Here is a 24,724-nt window from a genome sequence, read left to right on the forward strand (position 1 = left end):
CACTAAATATCCTTTCACTGTCAGCATTAGAATGGAAGATTGTAAGAATTCCAAGCATAACCCTACACAGAATGTCATACTTCTGGTTGCCATTTCCATCCTTAACTGTAGACAGCTGATCCCAAAACTTCTCAACATTCAACTGAAGGACAGTTCCTGAGAAAGTATCCATTTGATAGTTCAAATATTGCCCTTCCAACTTGTCAATAGTGTCGTGCTCATGTGTATTGACAAGAACAGGATACCTATCTGTGAAGAAGCGTAGAGAAGAGAAATCTTTACCGACTTTCAGTTTTGCATCAGCAACCTCTGCGTGAATCAGAAGTTTATCATTTAGAGGGAAATGTTACATCCGTAATTTGTAGCTGCAATATAGTATTTCTTGACACTGGTGTAGAAGCTGATCAGGCCCAGGTCCTTTTCATATTTTACAATGTATTCCTTGGCAGCATTTCCAATAGAAACTGCCTCATCAGATTTGTGTAAGGATTCATTGTTGTAGTCAAGTTCAGTGATGTTGCCTTTAAGATATTCTTACTTTTGTTCGATGCACTACGACATATTTAGAGTATTATATATATAGCCAAAGTTTATAATAAAAACATTTTTCCTATTAGAACTTCACTATGAATTTAGTATTCGAAAAGCTCCCTCAACATGTCAGGTATATAGTGAGAAAGTGTGCAACCAAATTATTATTTGTTTATTTGTTTTTGAATTTCGCGCAAAGCTACACGAGAGCTATCTGCGCTAGTCCTCCTTAATTTAACAGTGTAAGACTCGAGGGAAGGCAGCTAGTCATCACCACCCACCGTCAACTGTTGGGCCACTCTTTTACCAATGAAGAGTGGGATTGATCGTGACATTATAAAGCCCCCACGGCTGAAAGAGCGAGCATGTTTGGTGTGATGTAGATTCGAACCCGCGACCCTCAGGTTACGAGTCGAACGCCTCAACCCACCTGGTCATGCCGAGCCTTAAGAGTTTTGATTCATAAAATTATGTCAAGTAGGAATGTAGTGGTAACCAGCTTGCAGCAAATCTAATCAGATTGAGCAGTAATTGATAATGGCCAGATATATCGTTTTTAGACAATTATAATCAGATTGTGTTGCTTCAATAGCAACTACACTGATCAGAGCTACTAGCAACTAGGTAGTTAAAAATGTCAGTGTTATAGTAACAACCAAGCTTTGTTGTAGAAAACAGCAAAAGCATTGGTCGTTGCTCTTAACAACCCCTCTGTTTTATAGTGAATAATAATCATATTGTGTTGTAGTTAGTAGCAATAGCATTTGTTTTTAATTAATAGTAACCGGACTGTATTACACTCAGTAACAACAACAGTTTTCTACTTCATAATATTAAAATTGTATTGTAGTTAACAGCAATTATGTCGTTTTGTCATTAAATCACAATTAAACTGTTTAAGGTTAATAATAATTAAATTTTAAAGTTATTATTAGCAAACAGATAATATTATGATAATAACAAATATATTTTCATATAGTGTTAAATTAATTATTATAAATTGAGAAGTAGTTTGATATTTGATAAGGAGTCATATTTTTCACAGTTTTATCGTCCGATACCCAAACTGATACCTACAGTCGTCAGAGAAACAGATGCAACTCTTGCCCTTACATTGATCATAGAACATTTACTACATGCCCCAGATCAGCGTATTCTGTGAATAGCCATTTCACCTGTATGCCTAAAACGTTTAATTTATTCTATTATTCGTAACAACTGTGACCAAATCTCGGTAGAACAAATCAAACGAATGTTCGCTGAATGTACAAGGGAACACTTACATATGATTAAAGATCAAGATTAACCAGTAGGTGGCACTTGAACAAAGGTTATCATCTATTTTAACACTTTAGAGTGCTTGCCCTACGTCATGCTCTTTCTAACACCAATCAAAGAACCACAACCGAAAAAAGAAATGATTTGTAAAATGGATTAAGTTCTTTCGATACTAATAAACTCTTCGGCTATCTATAAAACTGAAAAAAAAACTTTATTTATTAGTTGTTCTATGTTTGTCATTCAAAGTTGTTTTTATATCTATAGAAATATAATAACAGTGTTCGTTGTATATCATCCCTCCCAGTAGCACAGTGGTATGTCTGCAAACAAACAACACTAAAAACTGGGTTTCAATACCCGTGGTGGGCAAAGCACATATAGCCCATTGTGTAGCTTTGTAGTTAATTCAAACCAACAACAACAACATCGGTTATATGTTCGTATAACTACTTTGTATTGTTTGAATGGATCTTCAACAAAATTGATATACAGATTCTTGTGGAGATACATGCAAAGATGCGGTTTCACATTTTATGTTTTTCAGTTTCTATGGACATTTTTGAGATTTTTACAATTACATACAAGGGAAGTAGCTTCTCATGTCCTAAGATAACCTTTAATTAATCATTAACTTACATAACTTCCGTCCATGGGACGGGTAATCCAGCTAGTTTTAAATATTTTTCATCACCAGTTATATTGTTCCTCAGTGGCACAACGGTACCTCTGCGGACTCGCAACGCCAGAATCCGTGTTTCGATATCAGTGGACAAAGCACAAATATCTCATTGTGTTGTTTAACTTCATACAAACCGACTTTATTATATTGTTTGTTTGTTTTGAATTTCGCGCAAAGCTACTCGAGAGTTATCTGCGCTAGCCGTCCCTAATTTAGCAGTGTAAGACTAGAGGGAAGGCAGTTAGTCATCAACACCCACCGCCAACTCTTGGGCTAATCTTTTACCAACGAATAGTGGATTAACCGTCACATTATAACGCCCCCACGGCTGAAAGGGCGAGCATGTTTGGTTTGACGGGGATTCGAACCCACAACCCTAGGATTACTAGTCGAGTGCCTTAACCACCTGGCCATGCCGGGCCACATGGCTTTGAAACACGCTGATAAACACCCACGATTTGGGACGGTTAGCGCAGATAGTCTTCGTGTAGCTTTGCTTGAAATTCAAACCAAATCAAATCCACAATTTTATAGCATATACAATTCTTTTGAAAAGACGACATTCACCTGCCAGTGTGTACGATCTAGTTTCATGATTTCATTAAGTTTGCAATCAAAGTTACTGTTAGAATCGATCAAGTGTCAATTATGGTAACTTGAAGTAATATTGCTTATTTCAGAAGTTCAGGTTAGAAACTTATAAAAAAAAACGGTTCACCAATGACACATTAAAAACTCAAGATTATAACTTATATCGTCAAAGAAAATCTAAGTGTTTAGAGTTCTGTCTTTATACTGTTTTACTCGATTTGATAAAAATACGCAATAGATAGACTCAATAATAACACAGAAACTATGTTTAAAAAATAATATTTCTCGATGATTTTATTTTACATGTAAGTAACGTAGCTCATGAAAAGTTACAAGTCCCAGTCACAAGGGAAAAAATCTATATCGTATTATATCTTAACAAGAAAGTGTACAAAAATCCTATAATTTCTGTGATTAGTTATGTTACGAAACTGCACAAGCACGATGATCAGCGAACCTCAAAATAATGACTTAGCGGATTTTTTTGCAATCCCAAAGTAAAAAACAAAACAAAACTAAAGCATGATGACATAATAACATTTTATAGTTTACGGGCTCAGTGTTAAATTTACAACACTTAAAAATCATAACAAAAATGAAATTAACTTATGAATGTTCTTATGTAATTTTCATGATTTATTCGATTTGTCTCTATAAAAACATTAATATGATCTTACTGAGCCTAACGAGTTACGATGTTTTTTTATTGCTGCACCAGACTTTAAATAACAAAACTTAAAGTACAGAATTACGTGTAGGTTTACGTTTAAGTTTCATGCAACTACAAAGTAAAAGATATACAAAAAAGAAACTAGAACCTAAACTAACGGCAAACATGGAAGGTGCTTTAGAAAATATTCATAAAACATTTTATATACAAGTTATAACTCGAAATAAAACTTGTGCAGTAAACAGTTGGTTATATTGGTGACTCGCAAATCATCGTAAGAAATTCGAAATGAGAAGGATTCATGCGTATGTTATAAAAAACATAAGATTTTTACAATAATTTATGTGGATATATTATGAAAAATGGTTTGCATATTCGTTATTATTATGTTATATAAAATTGTTTCTCTAAGTTATATTTCATCGGACAGACGTATTAAAAAACTATAATGATAGACGTATTAACAAATAAATGAATTATAATGATACGCACGTTAAAATATAGAGCAACTAAATGTATACAAACTTGAATTATTGGATAAATGATCTGGTGTATTTTAATGATTGGGAAGATTATAGCAAGTCATGGAGTTGAATAGATCGGTATATTTAGAGTGTCAAATTAGCAGTCTAGGCAAGTTAAAGGACTGACAAGTAATTGAAAAAAAAATTTATTTTTTTATAGGCACATCACGTTTTGATGATAATTACGAGGCTAAGTCGAAAAGAAACAAATATGTGCATCTTTTTCCTTCTAAGCGTGTGCATATACAAGATTGTTTTTTTTTCGTGCAGTTGCTATAACAAAGGCTTTAATCATATACAAATACAGGCCTGTAAGTTTTCCTTTCTTTTTATAATTCATTGTAATGGTAAGTAAGAATACTAAATATATCTTCTCTTGGTATACCTCAAACCTTTAAGCCTATATGCAAGTTTTCTTTTAAAAAATAAAGGTTATTTACATTTTAGAGGTGACATATTCTACGTAAAAATATATCACTTCCTGTCGATTATATATCAAATGAGTATCTTTACTTCTGTGTAATTCCTGCTTAGCTTCCAGTTCAAAGATAAACTTTCATATGAGCTTCTATACATATAAACATAAAATATATTTTTTCTTTAATAAACCAACAACATAAAAATAAAAACAAAAATAGTCATCAAATGGACGGACCTATATCCAAAATTTGTTACGTCAATTTTAAGCCTTCGTTTTTCTAAAAAAAATAGGCAAAAACCATCTATAAGGACGTATTAAGAATTTATAACGTAAGCAAGTAATACACAATGCTAAAATTATAGTATGTGATTATTCATATAAATATATAATCTATTATTTCAATATTTACACTCTTTTCATTTTGATTAATATATAATTAATTAATTAATTAATTTGTACACCTGTTTTCACTATATAAATTATTGACTTTTTGATATCCAGCTTTCACTTTATAAATAAATAATGTAAGGAACTTATGTGAAACTATCATCTCAAATTAGAAAAGAGCAACTAATAAAAGGCTTAGTAGTTCCAAGTATATATCGCTTATCATATATAAGGTTTTCTAATTAATCTGCCAAATCACACTTACTTTCTTTATATTTTTTCCTTGTTGTACTAAAATGTTTTTGTTTTAAGAATTAAACCTCTTTATGTTTAAAATAATAAGGATCATACTTTGGAAATACCATCCCAGTAGATACTAGATTTTTAATGCTTTTTACAGGTGACATCTTGGTGTGACCACATTACAGCATATTTCATTTTTTAGAGAGACATTCAATTTAATAAGAAATATCTTTGAGAAACTAAGCCGTATTCACAAATAAAAAAACATTTAAAGAGAGACAAAATAGTTTGATTTTTTTCTCTAAGTTACAGTGAACAATTACTTTCCTCCGCAGGTTCTGCTATTCCATTTAGTTTTGAATGTTTCATACTTATAGGTATTTGTTTTACTGTTTTATTACAAATACTTTGATTTTGATTTTAACATCTAGTAGATGTTTAACAGATGCAGTAAAATAATATGTTTTTATATATCACTATTTTCTGTAATGTTAGAATCATTTTGATAAAGCAGGACCACATGACCAAATGAAATTCATCCTCGTTTTTATTTCTTTTCCACATGCATCGCCAATTTTCCTTTTATTTCAAATCTCTTTTTGAAAAATATTTAATAAATAGCCTGTCATTATCTCGTTTTTCCAATACATTTTTCCACCACTATTTTACTGTTTCTTTTAAGTTCTCCATTTCTTGGTTTATCCTTCCTTATATGAAGCTTCTTCCATTGTTTTGTTTCCATCTCTTTTTATCATGTATTTCAGCACTTTTCTTGTTATTCCTCTACTTCTTAAAAAGGTTTTTTCTTAATTAAATCTCAACACAACACGCTTCACTTTTGTATATTCAACAAATTGAAAGTTGCTTTTTTGTGTTCGTTGTTAAAAATATTAGTGGGCAACTTTTCTAAATATTTTCATTCTGCTGTCCAGAATATTCTTAAATAAACGTTTAGTTGATATAATTTTTTCAACTTGTTTATTGCTAGAATGTTGGTCAATCATCATAAAACACAAACATATGTCATGTAACGTTGCTCTCTATTTAGCGTTTCAAACTAAAGAATGTCATGGATATATTCTTCAAGTTGTCATGGAACGATTAACCTGTGCATAACCTTATTTAGGCTATTCCATATACACACATACACACATATATACAGAGAAGTCATTTTGTTCTTCTGTAGGGGAATCCAGGGAGCAATTCCTCAGTAAACTAATTTATCCTGAGGATACAAGATACTTGTCATATGGTTGCAATTGAAACATAAATATGAAAATAAATCACGCACATACATGAGTGTGTTTACTTATATATTTGATTGCTACGATTATTTATGAATAATCTTAATGGTCAACAACACATCATGTAATATTTCAGTTTCTTCTTTTCAATTATAAAACTGAAAATAGACTGGTTAAAAAAAGATATCAGAATGTCATATTTATCGATTCATGCTAAAATTACACAAAATATTTCATTCTTCTTTCGTAAACTAACCTTCATAAAGTGCAAATCAATAACTATGGCTATTCAGTTTTCTGTCGTCTATGATAGCTTTAAAATAGTTTATCAATTTAACATTTAATCTAAATAATGCATATAGTAATCTTTTATAGGAATATTAATTTCAATTTTACGTCAGTCATGATTTCTTATTATATTATATATATTTGTAACATTTGTAGTAACAATAACGGGTTTTTTTAAAGTTTTGTGTGAACTTTTGACTAGATGTTTTCTAAGCTTCATCGGCTGGAACTGGATGGCTGTACTTTACTTATTAACATTTGGACATGGGATTAGAAAAACAGTCTACAGTGAACTAAAATTATTAAGATGGTAGATCATTTTAAAGCAGTTAGTCATAGCCAGTGCGCTTTGCTCTGGTTTCGCATGACTAGTCTCTGTGACTTTTCTGAGCATGCATAGAAGAATAACAATTGAGCAATGTCACTCTACGCTGAGCAATGATTCGTGTTGTTCCTCTTTTTTCTCATTATAATCTCGCTCTTCGGACTCATTTTCACTGCTTTTAGAGTCTTCATTGTTGTGTTCTTGGACATAGAATGGATTCTTCAAACGCAAGGTTATTGGAAAATTCAACAACTCACTGGTCGAGTTCTTTTGAGTATCTGATACAGCCTCACTATTGTCCGTGTACGAGCGAGGTGAACAGCCTCCATCGCCGTTTTCTAATCCACTTGCTATTGATGTTGAAGTCATTGTGGATAATGGAGAGTCACCCCCAGAAGCTGTGATGGATACTGGAGAGTTACCCCCAGAAGTTGTAGTGGATAGTGATGAGTCATCCCCAGAGCCTAGTCTTCGTTTTTTAGCTGGGTATTTTTCGAATGAGTCATCATTTCCTGGCGATCTTTGCTGTTGAAAATTCGAGCGATCAATAATTGGAGATGTAGAGCTTGTTCTAGTTAAGTGCTTTACTAAATTCAAATTGGATTCCAATGATGCCAGATTACCTTTTACATCTTCCGGAGAACTTCGGATCATATTTCCAGCAAAGTTTCGATTCTCAATGAAGTGTTTCTCGTTCTGTAGTTGCAGACTAAATTTCTTCGGGGAATCGTCCAGGATAGTTGGACCATCAGATTCATGTTTCTTAAGGTGACGATCAAGATTGGTCTGTTGCCCGAAACAACGATCACACAGCGGACACTTGAAAGGCTTCTCTTTATTGTGAATGTTTCGGACGTGACGTTGAAGGTTCGAGGAGATACTAAAAGACCTTTCGCAGTACTTACATTTATACGGTTGTTCTCCTGTGTGAGTGCGAATATGACGAGTCAAGTTCGCAGATCGGGGAAACACTTTTCCACAGAACTTACAGCAGTACCGCTCTTTAGATTTATTGGAATGAAGCTGTGGCAACATATCTGGGACAGAATTCCCCAATTTCTCCATCTGCGCTCTCACAAACTCGAACGACGAAGGGTTACTGAAGAGAGATCCAAAGAAAGGATGGCGCGGCGCATAGGAAGAAGAATTGTTGTTTAGTGAATCTTTTAAAAAGGAATTTTGATAATGGGTCCGGTACATTGTGTCAACATACATAGGATTAATAGGATGTGTATATCCCATATCGACACCAGCAAAATGGCTCAAAGGTTGAGATTTAAACGGCTTCACTAGTCGTACGTCTCGAGACCTGGGCCCATCATTGACACGTTTAACAAAGTGTGGCTTCCGAATTTCTTGGTCCAAAAACATTAATTTCTTTTTATAAGACACACGGAGATCGAGAGGCTCACTATCCTGAGTACTATTTGGAAATTTAGACTGAAATTCTAAACAGTCTTCAATGTTTTGCTTGTGTTTATTCTGAGAAAGATCAAAAGGCATGTCTATCACATCTGATAGAGTTATGGACGGTATCATATCCTTTCTTATAAAAGTCGATAAAAACGTAAGAGTCTCGGGACAAACTGTTGCTTGCTTAGGAGAACTCTGTCTTTTATGGCAAGCGTGCATTTTGTTAAGATTTATGGTGTCGTGCGCCAACTTAAGAGTGGTATCCTGGAAGTCAAAACGACCATATGAACCAATGATAGCTGGAGTATGTGAAGTGAAAGGAACCGCAGGAACGGAAAAAGGCTTAAAATAATCACGCACCATGGAATTATACAAGATAATTTCTTCACACAGGTAAATCTTGTTTCCCAAATTTTTGTCTGAAATATAAAAAAGCGCAAAATTAGAAATTATGTGTATCCACTGTGGCGTATTACTGAAATACAAGTTTTATGAGTACATAACAGTGACAATATGGCATTAAAATACAATGTACAATTTGTGAAGTAATGCTCAAAGTTACAAAAACTGGAAAACGCATTTTAATGATATTATGTATATAAAGAAGTATTGTAAAGATTTTGTAGTTACGCGAGTAATGTTTTAAAATTTTCATTGAAAATAACCAGGTTCTTTTCGATTTTTTCACTCATAACTAGCTCGGTGTGGCCAGTTGGTTAAGGCACTCAACTTCTAATCGCAGGGCCGCGGGTTCGAATCCCCATCACAGCAAACATGCTCACCTTTTCAGCCATGGAGACGTTATAATGTGACGGTCAATCCCACTATTCGTTGGTAAAAGAGTAACCCAAGAGTTGGCGGTGAGTGGTGATGACTATCTGCCTTCCCTCTAGTCTTACATTGCTAAATTAGAGACGGCTAGCGCAGATAGCTCTCGTGTAGCTTTGCGCGCAATTCAAAAACAAAACAAACAAACACTCAAAACTATCGTAATTTAACAAACTACAGAATGTATTTTATTTAACTAAAGATGCAACTTCGTAAAACTGTTATAAATTTACATAAAATCGGAATATTAGAGAATGAGCTATAGATTCAAAATATGTGTCCACTTCAGAAACAAACTTTGAAATATGTCGTTTTTTTATAGCTCGAGTTTTGAAATATGTAACAACATATTAACACGTGTTATATTAACACGTTCACTACAAACATTCATGCTTCACAAAATCATCAACAAGCTGCAATCTAGCAATAGAACACTTAAACATAATACGGAATTGAAACTGTATACGTAGTTTAAATTTAGCAGTGTATAACTAAAAGCAACTGCGTTTTATAATCGATTTGAAAGTTAGAAAGTTTGTTTATGAATTTTGCGCTGCGCTAGCCGTCCCTAATTTTGCAGTGTAAGACTAGAGGGAAGGCAGATACAATTCAACACTACTAGTTTCATATAGTGGGAAGAGCAACTCTTCATTTCTAATTTCATACTGGTTTCATTAAATGAACAATACAATTCAACATTATTACTTTCTTACTTTTTATGATATATACTTTATAGTTAAGCATTACTAATTTCGCACTTGTTTTATAAAGTGCATAGGGCAGATCAGCATCACTAGTAATGTCACAGTTGATTGAAAAGGTCTACTTGAGAGTACAGCATTAATAGTTTCATAAAGTATAAGGACAGCTCTGGTTTACTTGTTTATTACAGTTTTTATAAAGTATAAGAAACAGATAATCATTATTGGTGTCATATTTCTTTTTTGAAGTATAAGGTACAGCTAAATGTCACTAGTTTCATACTTGTCTTATAAAGTGTAAGATATAATTCAGCATCGCTAGTTTCATACTGATTTTATAAAATTTGTGGGGCAGCTCAACATTATTAGTTTCACACATGTTTTATTATGTGTAAGGAACAGCTCAGCGTTACTAGTTTTATATTTGTTTCGCAAAGTGTAAGATTCAACTCAGCATTACTGGTTTGATATTTGTTTTATGTTTGTTTGTTTATTTTGTTTGTTTTTTTGATGCATGTTTGATGCGACGGGGAATCGAATTCGCGAATTGCGACTCGAATGTCTTAACCCACCTGGCCCTGCCGGGCCACAAGTTAGTAACTAAGCTCCATTAAAATAGACAGAAACACGTCTGCTGCATGTACTCGTATGACATTGATGTACGAACAAAATATTTCTAGTTTCTCGTGCATGCATTTCACACGATTCATGCTCTGTTCCTAACTTCACAAATATTTTAAAATTTCCGTAACCCGTAAATAATAACCCCAATAGTTGTCCGCCTAGTAAAATTCAAATCCCACTTTTGAACTTAATACATATGATATGTTGAAAATCTGTGACTGATGATTGTTTTTAAAAGAAAAATTATTCATCTTATGTAACTCTTTAGTTATTAGTTAATATTACTTTACTCATTCATCCTCAACTCGCCTTGTGACCAGGGTACAGCAAAGTAAGCCCTTTGTAATATTTTTTTTTCTCTGAGGAGCTATCCTCACCCTCATAAGTGATCTTTGTGTAACCCCTTTGTGGAGAAACCCCTTTTGTAATTATCGCCTTGCAGACGCAACCAGTGTAGTGGAATTTCCCCGTCATAAACGCTCTATTGAAAGTTTTTATTTATCTTTTGTACGAATAAGTGTAATATAGTGGGAATAAAATATTGAATACTTTGTTAAGTGACTGAAATACTACGGAATGCATCTTTTGATTTGTTTTTTAAAGTTTATTATGGCTCAGAAAGTTTTGGACAGAAAATAAATACACGACTGTAAATTAAATGTAAAACTTTAGCTCTGGATTTTATTAAAAACGAACAAGAATATTAAAACTATTTATTCTCTTGGGCAATTTAGTATATAATTAATTTTGTACTCCGTTTCACAGCAGTGTCACAGATGTCGTAAGACTCGTACACTTCACGGGTTTTGTTGTTTTAAACTTTAAATAATACCTTTAATTTCTTAACTTTATTGGGAGAAAAGCTTCCAAACAATATATGTGTTCACCTACATTACCAAGATAATTATTAACCATTATTGTAGCTCATAATGAAACACTTGTTTTGCATGAAAGTGGAAAATTAAATGTTAAGTATAAGAATAGTGTTTTAAGGTTTTTATTTAATTATTTTAGTACAAGTCATTGGATATTGTATAAAAACAGAACGTAGTTCTTAATTTTAAACAATATTACGACAGTGATAATTATATCACTCTACAATATAATATTCAAGTCATATGAACAATGTTGAAAAAATTAATATCGAATATGTGGTTCGTTGAATAGATAACTTAGTTAACGTTTTCCATCATTTATATTACGCAAACGTTACGTCACGGCAAGGGATCTTTCATATTATAAACCTACTTAGTGATTTGTATGACAGATTACTAAGAGAATTAGGGCAAAAGATCGAAGGTATAAATTTTCAAAAGGAATTAGAAGAGAAATACAAGCGAGTTGTTTGTTTAGTGATTATTAACATTAATTAATTACAATGTTACAGAGATAAAAATAATACAAGAATATTGCAAAGTAATACAACATTTTAGTAACACCATTACAAAAGTGGTTGAAGAGTTGTGACAAAACTATGAAGAAATTTAGAACGCTGCAGGAGACTCACTATCGCGATATCACAAAACAAAACAAAGATTCGGTTATTTAATTTGTTCAATGATAGTACGTCAAGTTTTTCAGTTCAGTTGATGTAATCCAACGGCGTTTAACTGCTACGTGTCCTTCTTGTGGTAACACTCAAACAACACATGACAAATGGAGTACATTTGCTGTGACTTACTGTCAATGTGAAAACATGAACAGTGATATTGCATCCAAGTACATGTTCCGTGGATGCCAGGTATATAACTGGGGGCGTACAGCGAAGTGTATAAAGGGGATGTGTGTGATAATATTCGAAGAAAGAGAAAATGATTGACAAAAAAAGCCAATTGGGGCGAAGGGATTTAGGGGCATACCCTCTAGGAAACATACTGTAAATTTGCTATATAAATGGGAACTTTAATAGTGCTTAATGTTATTTTTTAAAATATTTTAAAGTATTTTATACATGTGATATTATATTATAGGTGTCGTTGCACTCATCCCCCGACTTATGTACCTAACTACCATTTACTTGCGTCTGAGCCTTTAAATAAGAATTTTTAACTATTACTTAATCTTTTGAGGTTCTTGTAAGTATTTGTTCTCACATTTGACTCATCACATTAAGTTTTTGTTTGTTCTTAAGTTTTTGTTATTCTGTGTTTTTACAAAGTTTTCATTCTTTATTCTTCTTGTTTGTTTTAATTCATAATTTACCATTTTGTCTTTAATTAACGCCCCGTGAGCGTTACAAACTGCAAAAGGGTGCTAATCTTTAAAGCGTAGTTTGTTTATTTCTGTGTTGCTAAGTGCGTTTGTTTTCTTCTCTTTTTATTCAAATCAAAATCGCAGTTGTAAAAGTGTATTATATGTTGTGAAAACTGTAGTAATAAATTAGATTACACTAGAGGATCATATGTGGTATTACTATTGTTCTGAAAACTATAGTAATAAATTAGATTACAATTGAGGATTATAGGTTGTGTTACTATTGATGTCTTACAAGGGTAAACTGAAGCGATAATTAGAAGGAGCATTATTTAGGGACAATATGTTACTTCTATTTTAACTATATACTTCACTTAACTTTTGCTCAGAAAACGCGTATCATATTAAGTTAATTGCAACGTAAAAAGAACATGCATTTTTTGTTAATTCTGACTTAAATTTATTTCTTGATGGCTTTTGATGAAAAAAAATGCCGTGTATCTCTTAACTAACAAGAATGATTATAACTGTTTGAGACGAATCTTTATGAATCTATGAAAAATCAAAGTTGTTTTTATTTATTACTTACTTCATTTATAAAGTTAGGCTAACTCAGGCTTACCTTTATTTCAATGGACCGTAACAAAACAGACGCACAAGTTCAACAGCTGTTTAATCTCTTTATAAAGCACGCTGCACCAAGGAAGTCCACAAGCTGCCACCACGTGCTTCTGCACTAATACTCACTAGTTTTGAAAACACGTTATGGTATTGAATCCAACAGCCCTACCTTCTCCTAACTGTCGAGTTTCTCTGCGGAAAGCACGCTGTATACTTCTGTACTCTTTTAGGAGCGACCTGCTTTTAATGCCTGAAATGCAAATAAGATCGTACCTCGCGACCAACGCCCAATGGTGGCGCCCGGTTACAGGTATTGATCACGCCAAACACTGCTGAAGTCCTTTTATTTTTTATTGTCTCCATTCATATACCCCTCCCTCACACTTGTCCCTCAGGCGACGGCGTGTCAGGATGCAAGTGGATGGGCGCGCGCTCCAGCTCTGAAAGTGACGTAGTTTAGCGCGTTTCGATTACTCCCAAGGACTCTGTCATACTCTGTGCATAAACATAGAAAGTAAAGCAACCAATTAAAGCTTCAGCGTTGTTTCATAAAATGATACTGCCCCACTTTCAACCAATTACGCTTCCTTATGCATGTTGCACTTTGGAGAGCAAGGTCTTCTAAGGGTAAAGTTACTATAAAACTGAAAACTGTACTCAACGCATTTTATACGTCTTTTGTATAAATTTCTGGTCTTCCAAAGTCATTGTGATTACCTGTGGTAAAACCCGTATTTCACAGAGTTGGAAAGTTTACTCTGTTTATTTTGTTTAGGAAATTCCAAAATAATAAACTTATTCTTAAAAACTGGAGTTGTTCTGTTGTCGTATAAACAGCGTATAATTTGAAAAACAACAACAATAAAAAACGTTCACTTGACAAATAAAAATAAAAAATTGTTTTGAATGTATACCAACAAGGAAAAAAGAAAAAATGAATATTTTAGCGTAGGTAAAGCATATACATTCCATGTTTATTATAATCGCTATAGAAAGAAAAAGTTTACCTCAAAGAATTCACCATATGAAATTAATTACAGTTTTTACTCTGGCATTGATTAGGATAAACTACAATAATAAAATGTAAAATCAGTAATATAAGGGTTATTTAATCACACACCGAATACGTAATATTGAATTCAATGAGATATTTGTCTTTTTTTTCCCCTTTTCTAATTTTGTCAACATAGAGAAATGCCAAAATATCCTCAATAGTCCTGTACCAACAAGCTATATACGTGTAATCTAAGATTAAAACGTTCATACGTTCATACCCCCACACACACACACAAGTCAAGTGCTCGTAGATTGGATATTTATAGTATGGAACTAATCTCACAGAAAAATAATCGTTGTTAAGTTGGTCCATTTATAACTAACCCTAAAACAAGGAGCAATTCGGAATTGCGGAGGAGGTACCAAACTATTTTATTTCTTTCCTTCGTTTAATAAGTGAGTGCCCTTAAGAATATGCTAATAATGGTCATTCATTTTGAGTTATCAAATACGTTTTATATTACTCTTTACTTAAATTTCTCACATGTTTTTTACATCAGAGTAATTAACCTTCCTTTCCCCCAATCTCAGTATAATTAGTAATTTTACAACTTCTATGAACCCTACAGAGAGGGCCGCATTAAGCCTACCACTAGCCTAGGATATACTGTGTTATGACGATCTGTCAAATTAATTATATATTTTTTCAAAATTGCTCAGGGTCGGTGAGTTAAACATTAGTAGATAAAATCTCTGTTATTTTGGCATTAACGGTACAGAAGGACGACCATCGTTATCAAAACCCACAAACATTTGTATGCAAGGCTAGTGGTTCCCAAGCTGTGGCTCATAATACGTTAAAATAATCTTTTTGAAACTTCTTTGAAACCAGAAAAAGCAGTATATTGAATGTTGTTCATACCAATAAATAAGACTACATAACATTATTTAAGCGTGATATTTTTCAAAGAGCAAATTGTAAAGAAAGTAAGGTTCATTAGAGTGGCTATTATCTAATATAATCAGAGACACGCAAAACATTTGCATTCGAATTGATATATTTATTGTATCGCCACTTCTTCAGATATAGGATTTATAAAATACAAAATAATTGTAATCACAAGCACCGAAATCTTTAATCCCATTCACCTTAGGTTTAATACCAATTAAGGATTTATTAAGTACGGCGTATATTCGAGAAAGAGATAAATTTACATTGTAACTTGTGTACCATTTTTGATTTAGTTAAGATAGGGCTACACTTTATCATACTTAATGCTATCAAATAATAAACTTAGTATTATTCTACGACTTAACGTAAAGTGCATGCGCATGCATATTTAGATGCGTGTATTTCTAGGATATACAAAAAGTGAGTATTATAATAACATATTTTCAATTGTTAGGTTAGAGTCATCGGCCAGTGTAACAGAGAATGGAGTTTCCAGAGGAAAGGTTTGGGAACTTCGGATACAACTTCTGGCACAGAAAAATATGTTATACAGTCAAACATCATCACATTCCTGTCATTGTGAAAATCCAGAAAGAATTCATTAAAACGGTGTCTATTCTATGAGTGATCCGTCATTGGACTTTCTGAGGTCATCATTCAAATTCGAACACATAACAGTATTTCTACAAATGTGAGTTATGTTCAACACGATTTTATATTAAATGTTTGTTGTCGTTGTTTAACTGCCAGTTTTCAAAGTCTATTTAGTCTATGGAGCAAAATCGTAGTGACTGAAATTAGAAGCAATTGATCTTTTACCTTATAGTAAAACGTGGTCCAGCATGGCCAGGTAGTTCGATTCCCTGTTATACCAAACCATGGGGGCGTTACAAAGTGGCAAACAATCCCATTATTCGTTTACAAAATAGTAGCCCAAGAGTTGGCGGTGGGTGGTGATGACTAGCTAGCTGCTTTCCCTATAATCTTACATTGCTCAATTAGAGAAGGGTAACGCAGATAACCCTCGTGTAGCTTTGCGCTCAATTCAAAAACAAAAAAACAAATCCTGATAACAGAAAATTAAACATTTTTTATAAATATGTCTAAAAACAGTGACAATCAAATTATTTCCTTATAATAAGACTTATAAAATTGTGTATACAAACATATACAAAATTCTTTATGTACAATATGAAATATTAATTCTTCTTCGACATCACATCACTCTTTAAACACAGATCCTGTCCAGGTAAGAAAATATGCCTTACGTATAACCCTTACGTAGCTTTGCGAGAAATTCAAACAATCTGCTCTTTTCCATCATTTTGGAGGGCAAGGCTACTTTATATATTTTTTCTGTCCCTAATTTAGCATCGAAAGCAGGGAAGGCAGCGATTCTTCACTAACCACAGACAACTCTTGGCCTACTTTTTTTACCAACAAATAGTGGGATTAGCCGTTACATTATAACGTCCTACGGCTAAAAGGACGAGCATGTTTGGTGAGATGGTGATTCGAACCCGCGACTATCACATTGCGAGTCTGTCTTCCTAACCATCGGATCATGTCAGGCCCAATGGAAATAACAGAAGATTAGTTGTTATAGACGCTTTACTTAATGTCATGGCTGCTGGTATTAGACTGAGCCATCTAGAATAACTGAAAAGGTAGCAAGACGTACTGTCTTGGTAAACTGATCTCACATAGAATCCTATAACGAAGTGTGGTATCTTTTTAATGTATTTTTGTGCACGTAAATAATATACAACGTGTATCATATCAATGGCAGTATTTTACTGACATGTGTATATCTGAAGTATTCCCATTTATGATTCTTGTTATGGAATCATTAAAAATTGGTATTTGCTGTAAAACATAATTTTAAATACAAGCTATAACATAGTAAGGTCTTCCATCAAAAATAATGAGAAAGTTGGTTATAAAGAAGTATTCTTATGAATTTTTTCTTTGTTTTTGGAACAAACCCATATTGAGCTATCTCTTATGTATACCGCGAGAAAACGAACCCTGGATTTTAGTATTGTAAGTCTATAAACTTACTACAGTCCCACCGAGAAATACAGCTATGTAAAGAGCTAAAATAACAACACCGCAGTTAACGGTAATACTAAAACAATATTATTTGTGACATTTGAACCACTTTCATAAAAAAAAATTAAAAAATACTCTAATATTTAGATAAATCCAAACTTCTAAGAATTCTAAACTAAACTTGAAACTTAGTGATTAAATTTAAAGTTCGCTATTTTAATATAAATAATATGCTTCCATTTACAAAGGTAGCACCACTCATTTAATAAAAAATAATTTAAGTACGAAACTGTTTGTTTGTTTGGAATTTCGCACAAAGCTACTCGAGGGCTATCTGTGCTAGCCGTCCCTAATTTAGCAGTGTAAGACTAGAGGGAAGGCAGCTAGTCATCAACACCCACCGCCAACTCTTGGGCTACTCTTGTACCAACGAATAGCGGGATTGACCGTCACATTTACGCCCCCTCGGCTGGGAGGGCGAGCATGTTCAGCGCGACGCGGGCGCGAACCCGCGCCCCTCGGATTACGAGTCGCACGCCTTACGCGCTTGGCCATGGCAGGCCAAGTACGAAACAATGAACTGCTTCTAACAAACTGCCAGTAGGCCTACTATGTTTATTTGCACTAGACGTGGATGTCTTTATAAAAAATGTTTATTCTGTTTATTTTATTTATCCTACGAATCCAAAATATATCTCGAGAAATTTAATTACCATACCATGATACATCGAGAGTCATATAGTTCACGAAGTATTATTTTTATTAATGATTTTACCCTATCTAAAGGTAAGGCCTAAGTAATTTCATATAAATTGTATACTTATATCCAACAATGTTATGCAATGATCGCGTTTTGGTTTCTTTTTTGTAGCTATTAAACGGCAAATATAAATGAAGTGGCGGTCTAAGTTAGCAGGTTTTCCCAAAAACAAAAAACGAAAAAAAAAATACTACTGACAGAATATTCATACCTAGATTACAATAGTTTCTTCGTTGTATTTGCAATTTTGTGGTTCGAGACAGTTAGGGTGGAAGCAAGCCAGCCCCTGGTATCGAAAAGGTTAAGAAACGCTGGTCCATAGTGTTTTCTTTACCCATACCAGCAGTTTTTACATATACAAGTCAGAGAAAAGCATTCTGGGTATTGAGTTCTCTCTCAGTGTTTTGTTATTAATATGCTTTTACCGATTTACTTTTTAAGACGTAGCCTAAACAGAGTCAAATTTACAACAAGAAAAAGTAAACTATTTTATACACTGAAAAAATCTAAGACTATGGGCCCCCCTCTTCTCTTTAATTTTTCTTTTGAAAGGAAATTAGATGTGATGTGTTAGTCCTCCTTAGTGGACACAACAATATGGCTTTGCGCTAAAACAAACAATCGAACGAACCGAAAACGATTTTTGGATTGGTTAGATAATTATACGAAATAAAACTGATCTCATGCGTGATGGCTCTTTATTTTCTATATAACTCACTCTGTTTGCTACACTTCTTGTGATGAATGAGCTCGTTATAACTTTCCACATGAAAATGAGTTACTTGACTAAGAAAGAAGCTGAGTGAATCGTTCTTGGTTGAAATAAGTACATTCACATTTAATCTAACTCAGTTATAAGAATATTTAACTATATGCCTTTCAATTTATATAGCACCTTCGAATTCGACAGATTTTTTTTTATTGGTTACTAAAGTAAATTAAAATTCATTTATGTTAATATCGAAACAAAATATAGGAGGGATTGCCAGTCAATGTTTGATTTGTTTGTGTATATTAAGTTAAAAACCATTTGTGACATGACCAGTTTAGTTTTGTAGAGATGCGGTCTCTATATCAGAATGCATGTCTCACCTACTAAAATCTAACCGGCTTCTACCAAGCGGAACAATCTGAGCTTACCATATAGGTCAACCAACTAGCAACCTGGAGGGTCTAGAAGTAGTCGGGTAGGGCAGGAGAGTTTGGGAGTGATGGTAGAAGCTCAAGCCGACGGGTGGAGCATAGAGAACAACGGCCTCAACCTGTGATAGAGCTCAAAATATTCCTCTATTTTCGGGCAGCGCCTTCCGGGTGGGTCCGTCCAGATGGTCCTGTTATGTTGTGTGCGCCATATTGCTCACGTGTGTCTGTACATGAACTCCATAAACAACTTATCCAGAGTATGACTTGCCATTTTAGTATCAATAATGGTACTTCGTAGTGCCAAAATATGTCAAGAAAACCTCAAACAAACAGCGAATAGATGTTTTCACGTTTTTTCGGATCAGTTACTGTTGTAAACTGTTATATTACGCTTATCCTAGCTTATCTTCTGGAAACTTTTAGGGTGAATCAATTTTTATACAACCAAATAAATGTTAAAGTCAACTATTATGGTGTTTTTTGGCATATCTTTAATGTTGAAATACTTAATGGAATCAAAAATTGCAAATATTATATATGAGGTAAAACTAGTTTAACTTGTCAAAACTAAAAAAGAATTAGCAAATACAACACAAAAGTAGATATATAGGTAGTTTAAATCCTTGTTATCCGTGGCACAGCGCCATCTAATAAACAGTGATTATAGATATTATAAATCTTAAAAAAAAGATCATTTCTGTATATATGTACTTTATTCTCAAGGTAAGAAAAGGTGGGGTCTGCAAGTCTAGTGTGATATACCTGTTACAGATCTACATTGCAATTATATATTAGTCTCAGATTTGATAGACGTGTATCTCCACTAGAGGGTGGTATGTTCTCTGCCCAATACTTTTTCTTTTTACTAAGGTACACTTTGCCTTTCATTGGATATTGATATACTCTAGCTTCTTTATGAGAGACTTTTTTTTTGTTTCTGGCCTAGATCTCTGGAATCTGTTAACAAATCATCCAAGGTAAAAAAAATGTAGAGTTACGCTCTCTTTACTTTAGGCATTAAGGTTTACGTATATGTTATGAGGTTATGAGTATATATCATATCGGGAAACAACGTGGCAGAAACATTTTGATGGAATGAAATTGTTATTTTCTTTAAAGCTGGTCTCACGTAGTAAAATATCATTGTTTATTTAACGAGCTCGTTGGTAAAGAGTAGCCCAAGAGTTGGCGGTGGGTGGTGATGACTAGCTGCCTTCCTCTAGTCTTACACTGCTAAATTAGGGACGGCTAGCACAGATAGCCCTCGAGTAGCTTTGTGCAAAATTCCAAAACAAACAAACAAACAAATTAAAGCTGGTCTCACGTAGTAAAATATCATTGTTTATTTAACGAGCTCGTAACCATGATATAAAAACATGAGCTCACATTAATTAATAAAACGTGTGCTATAACCAGCTTGGAAATGAACTTTCAAATTGAACCACCTACTGTTCTCAGACGCTCATTTTTGTAACCTGTGGAATCTTAACATACTAAATACGCGTGATAGAACTCACTCAGTGGGTCCTTAGCATACTCAATATGAGTAGTATGCATCACACATGGAATCTTAGCATACTCAGTATACACAGAATAAACCACCCAGTGGAATCGTAACATACTCAACATATGCAGTAGAACTTACACAGTGGAATCTTAGCATACTCAATATACGTAGTAGGAATCATTGGAGACCGCAAATGCTGTTCTTGTATTTAATTATATTACAAAACATCAAAACCTAAAGAGACCTCGAGTACTGAATGATAGCTAACGAACCTGATACTTTCTTTGAAATAAAAAATATTAAGAAATATAAGTACAAGAAACACGTCGGACTCATAACTATCAACTCACCATAGCTATTATCAACAAATGTAACTTCACTTTACCATTGTTATCGTAAATGATCCATTGGCGTCAAGAGCGTAACAGGTTTTACTCTCGTATCACAGACTTTCCTGTTTGTGCAAACTCGCATGTTATTGTCCCTCTTATGGTATGTATTGAATTATATGAAAATAACAACAGTATTAAGATCATTCATACCAGGTAGACCTATTGTAATTCCACACACATTTAGCGAAAATTTATAAGTAATCCGTTACATATTGTATTCGTTCGATAAAATATGCTTAAATGTGACTTAAAAACAGAAAGGAAGACGGTGTTGAAGTTTTATTTGATGGTGTTAAAGATGTTAAAGCAAAGAAAATCATTTCCTCTTTCCAGTCTTTATTGTAACAATACGTAACACCTAGGTTACAGTTACGTAAAAACTGCATGAGAGTCATATCTTATTTATTCTTTATGCCTAGAATATGAATAATCGTGAATTTTTAGGGATAAATGATATGTGCTTTTTTCATTTTCAAACGGTGTTTATTTTAATATATTTTTGTGTTTAAAAGTCACATTATTGCATGTAGATTGTACAGAATTAATCACAAAAACTTTGCTACATTCAATTTTTTTGTGTTCTGTTTTGTTAGTCCATAATGATTATGTCGTTTTCATAACCTAAGCCTGTAATCATTTAAACAAAACCTCGTATGGCACGGAACGCGAGATCGTGTTGTTTATAACGCAAGTTTTTACTTTATTTTACAACGTAAACTGTATAAAAACAGAATACGTTGTAAAATATTTCAGTTATGAACAGCTAGTATTTAAGATTTTCCTTTCGAAAGTTTTTTTATTCTTCTTTCTCACCCAAGTGGTCTTACGCTGGTACAGCAGTAAGTCTATGGATTCACAACGCTAAAATCGAGGGTTCAGTTCCCCTCGGTGGACTCGGCTGATAGCCTAGTGCGGCTTTGCTATAAGAAAAAAATACATACACACTTACCCAAGTGCAGATAGCTATTAAAACATGGTTTTGTAGATAATGTACATTATAAACAGAGCAGATAGCTATTAAAACATGGTTTTATAGATAATGTACATTATAAACAGAGCAGATAGCTATTAAAACATGGTTTTATAGATTTTGTACACAACCAAGATTACATAGATACATCTTTTGTTTTTTTGTTGAATTTCGCACACAGCTACTCGAGGGCTAAACTTTTCCAATTTAGAACTGATGGAATTGAGGGAGGGCAGCTAGTTAACATCACTCTCCGCCAGTTCTTGGGTTACTATTTTACTAGTAAAAAGTTGGATAAGTTTTCTTATTTTCTAATTGTAAACGTTTTGTTTTTCACATAAAGTAATTTGAATTACTACTAGAAAAGAGAAGAAATATCTCAAAAAGTTAATTATGATACCGTGAGTTAAGATACAATGAATTATACCGAGTTTATGATTTATCCAAAAGAAAGAAACTTGAAGATACCGTGAGTTACGATACAATGAATTATACCGTGTTTATGATTTACCCAAAAGAAAGAAACTTGAAGATACCGTGAGTTACGATACAATGAATTATACCGTGTTTATGATTTACCCAAAAGAAAGAAACTTGAAGATACCGTGAGTTACGATACAATGAATTATACCGAGTTTATGATTTACCCAAAAGAAAGAAACTTGAAGATACCGTGAGTTACGACACAATGAATTATACCGTGTTTATGATTTACTCAAAAGAAAGAAACTTGAAGACATTGTTTTTTAGACTTCATGATATTTTGTTAACTTCATAAAAAGTTATTTATATATCAGTAGCTTGTATACATCATTTCCAGGTACAATGACATGGTGTACACGAAAATAAGCATTTTTATCGCGCGCTGAAATATCTTTTTAGACATAATAAGATATATCTTTTACAGGTACAAATGCATGTCTTATAAAGCGCTAAGATAAATACAGATACTCAGGTATTTTTTATGAGGTGCTAAGATATAGATTATACGACTTATAAGCGTATTTTATGCTGGTAGTAAAATATGTTCTGTACAAGCAAAAACAAGCTATTTTCATGACTTTTTTTACAGGTTATGAATTATAATGAGGCGCAATAGACGCGTTAGAAACAAAAATCTAAAGTTACTGTCTCTAGATAATTTATAGGTTCCACTCGGCCGGTTCATGTAACAGCTATTCAAGTCATTCTTATGGAGGTCACTTCCTAGCCATCTATGTCACGCAATGGAAAATTTAACAGATCTTGGAAAAACAGGCAGGGTGTGTGTGTGTGCAATACGTACGTAACAGATAATGTTAACGAAATGATTATGGGCACATGTGTGATTTAGAAACAACCAGAACAGTTCTAACGCGAACCAAACTTAGATTGGTTTAATTGTTTGACGTGATTGATTTGTGTTCTTACTAGAACCTTTTAATATTTGACTCTTTCTCCCAGGTTAAAGTTTTAACATATTTTGTTGCTTAGTTGGTTCTATGGAGTTTTGTGTAACACTGTTACCAGAGTTTAATTCGTCAGATTAACCGACTTTGAGCTTTAGGTTTATAATAAACAACGCTACCCAATAATCATATTAACACGAGTTTCAAGTACAGACATTTTATAAGATCAGTCCATATTTATATTACTACGTGTTTCAAATATAGATTTACTTTTCATAAGATCATCCCATGTTTATATTAACACGTGTTTCAAGTGCAGGCTTACATTTCATAAGATCAGTTCATTTTTACATAAACACCATGAATTTCAAATGAAAACCCATATTTCATACAGGCAGCTAATTTTTACATTAATACTGTTTTGAAAGTAGACTTACACTTATAGAACCAGTTCATCTTTATAATTATTGTAAACTTAGAACAGTTTATTGACATACTAAAATATATCTTTTACAGGTACAAATGCATGTGTTATAAAGCACTAAGACAAATACAGGCACTAAAACATTTGTTATGAAGCATTAAGATATAGATTTACGAGTACTTAAGAAAAATCCAACCTCTCCAATGCCAGGTTCATTTCTAGACAGAGAATAAGAAAACAAGATGCACGTGTTTTAACATTTGATCACTTACGTGAAATTTGAAAGAAAATAATCTTAATTCATTGTGATACAAAATTCCAAACTCATAGAACCATCTAACATGCTTTCAGATGGAAAGACTGGTCGGAACAATTGACTTTTGTATTTAATATATATATATATGTATATTTTTAAGTGTTTATGAATATATAGAGAGAGACATTTTAGTTGCAATTACTTAAAAAATTGAAATATTAGTTCTTTTATTACCTTCAAAACTAAAGAAGTTAAGGTACTATGTAGATATCAAAGATATGTTTAATGTAATTAAAGAATCTTTTTGTTAATTGTCAGGT

General features: G+C 33.2%; 1 protein-coding gene and 1 long non-coding RNA gene across 3 annotated transcripts in view; one reads left to right on the top strand and one right to left on the bottom strand.

Annotated features, from left to right (window-relative positions):
- LOC143250901 (uncharacterized) overlaps window positions 1-24,724 on the top strand; it is a 106,245-nt gene that overhangs the window by 39,076 nt on the left and 42,445 nt on the right. For both annotated transcript variants that reach the window (XR_013028430.1, XR_013028428.1), the window contains exon 2: window positions 15,967-16,203. This is a non-coding gene — a long non-coding RNA (uncharacterized LOC143250901). The remainder of the gene's footprint in view (window positions 1-15,966; window positions 16,204-24,724) is intronic.
- Window positions 3,412-14,207, bottom strand: LOC143250852 (uncharacterized). Its single transcript, XM_076501955.1, has 2 exons — window positions 13,566-14,207; window positions 3,412-9,016 (listed from the first exon to the last, which is right to left on the bottom strand). The coding sequence occupies exon 2, from the start codon at window positions 8,958-8,960 to the stop codon at window positions 7,281-7,283; it is 1,680 nt and encodes a 559-aa protein (XP_076358070.1). The 5' UTR covers window positions 8,961-9,016; window positions 13,566-14,207; the 3' UTR covers window positions 3,412-7,280.

This window comes from Tachypleus tridentatus, chromosome 1, assembly GCF_004210375.1.
Source record: "Tachypleus tridentatus isolate NWPU-2018 chromosome 1, ASM421037v1, whole genome shotgun sequence".
Taxonomy (NCBI): domain Eukaryota; kingdom Metazoa; phylum Arthropoda; class Merostomata; order Xiphosura; family Limulidae; genus Tachypleus; species Tachypleus tridentatus.

Bases quoted from the DNA above. Each gene is read 5' to 3' on its own strand.
- LOC143250852 (XM_076501955.1), bottom strand. From the start codon at position 8,960: ATGGTGCGTGATTATTTTAAGCCTTTTTCCGTTCCTGCGGTTCCTTTC.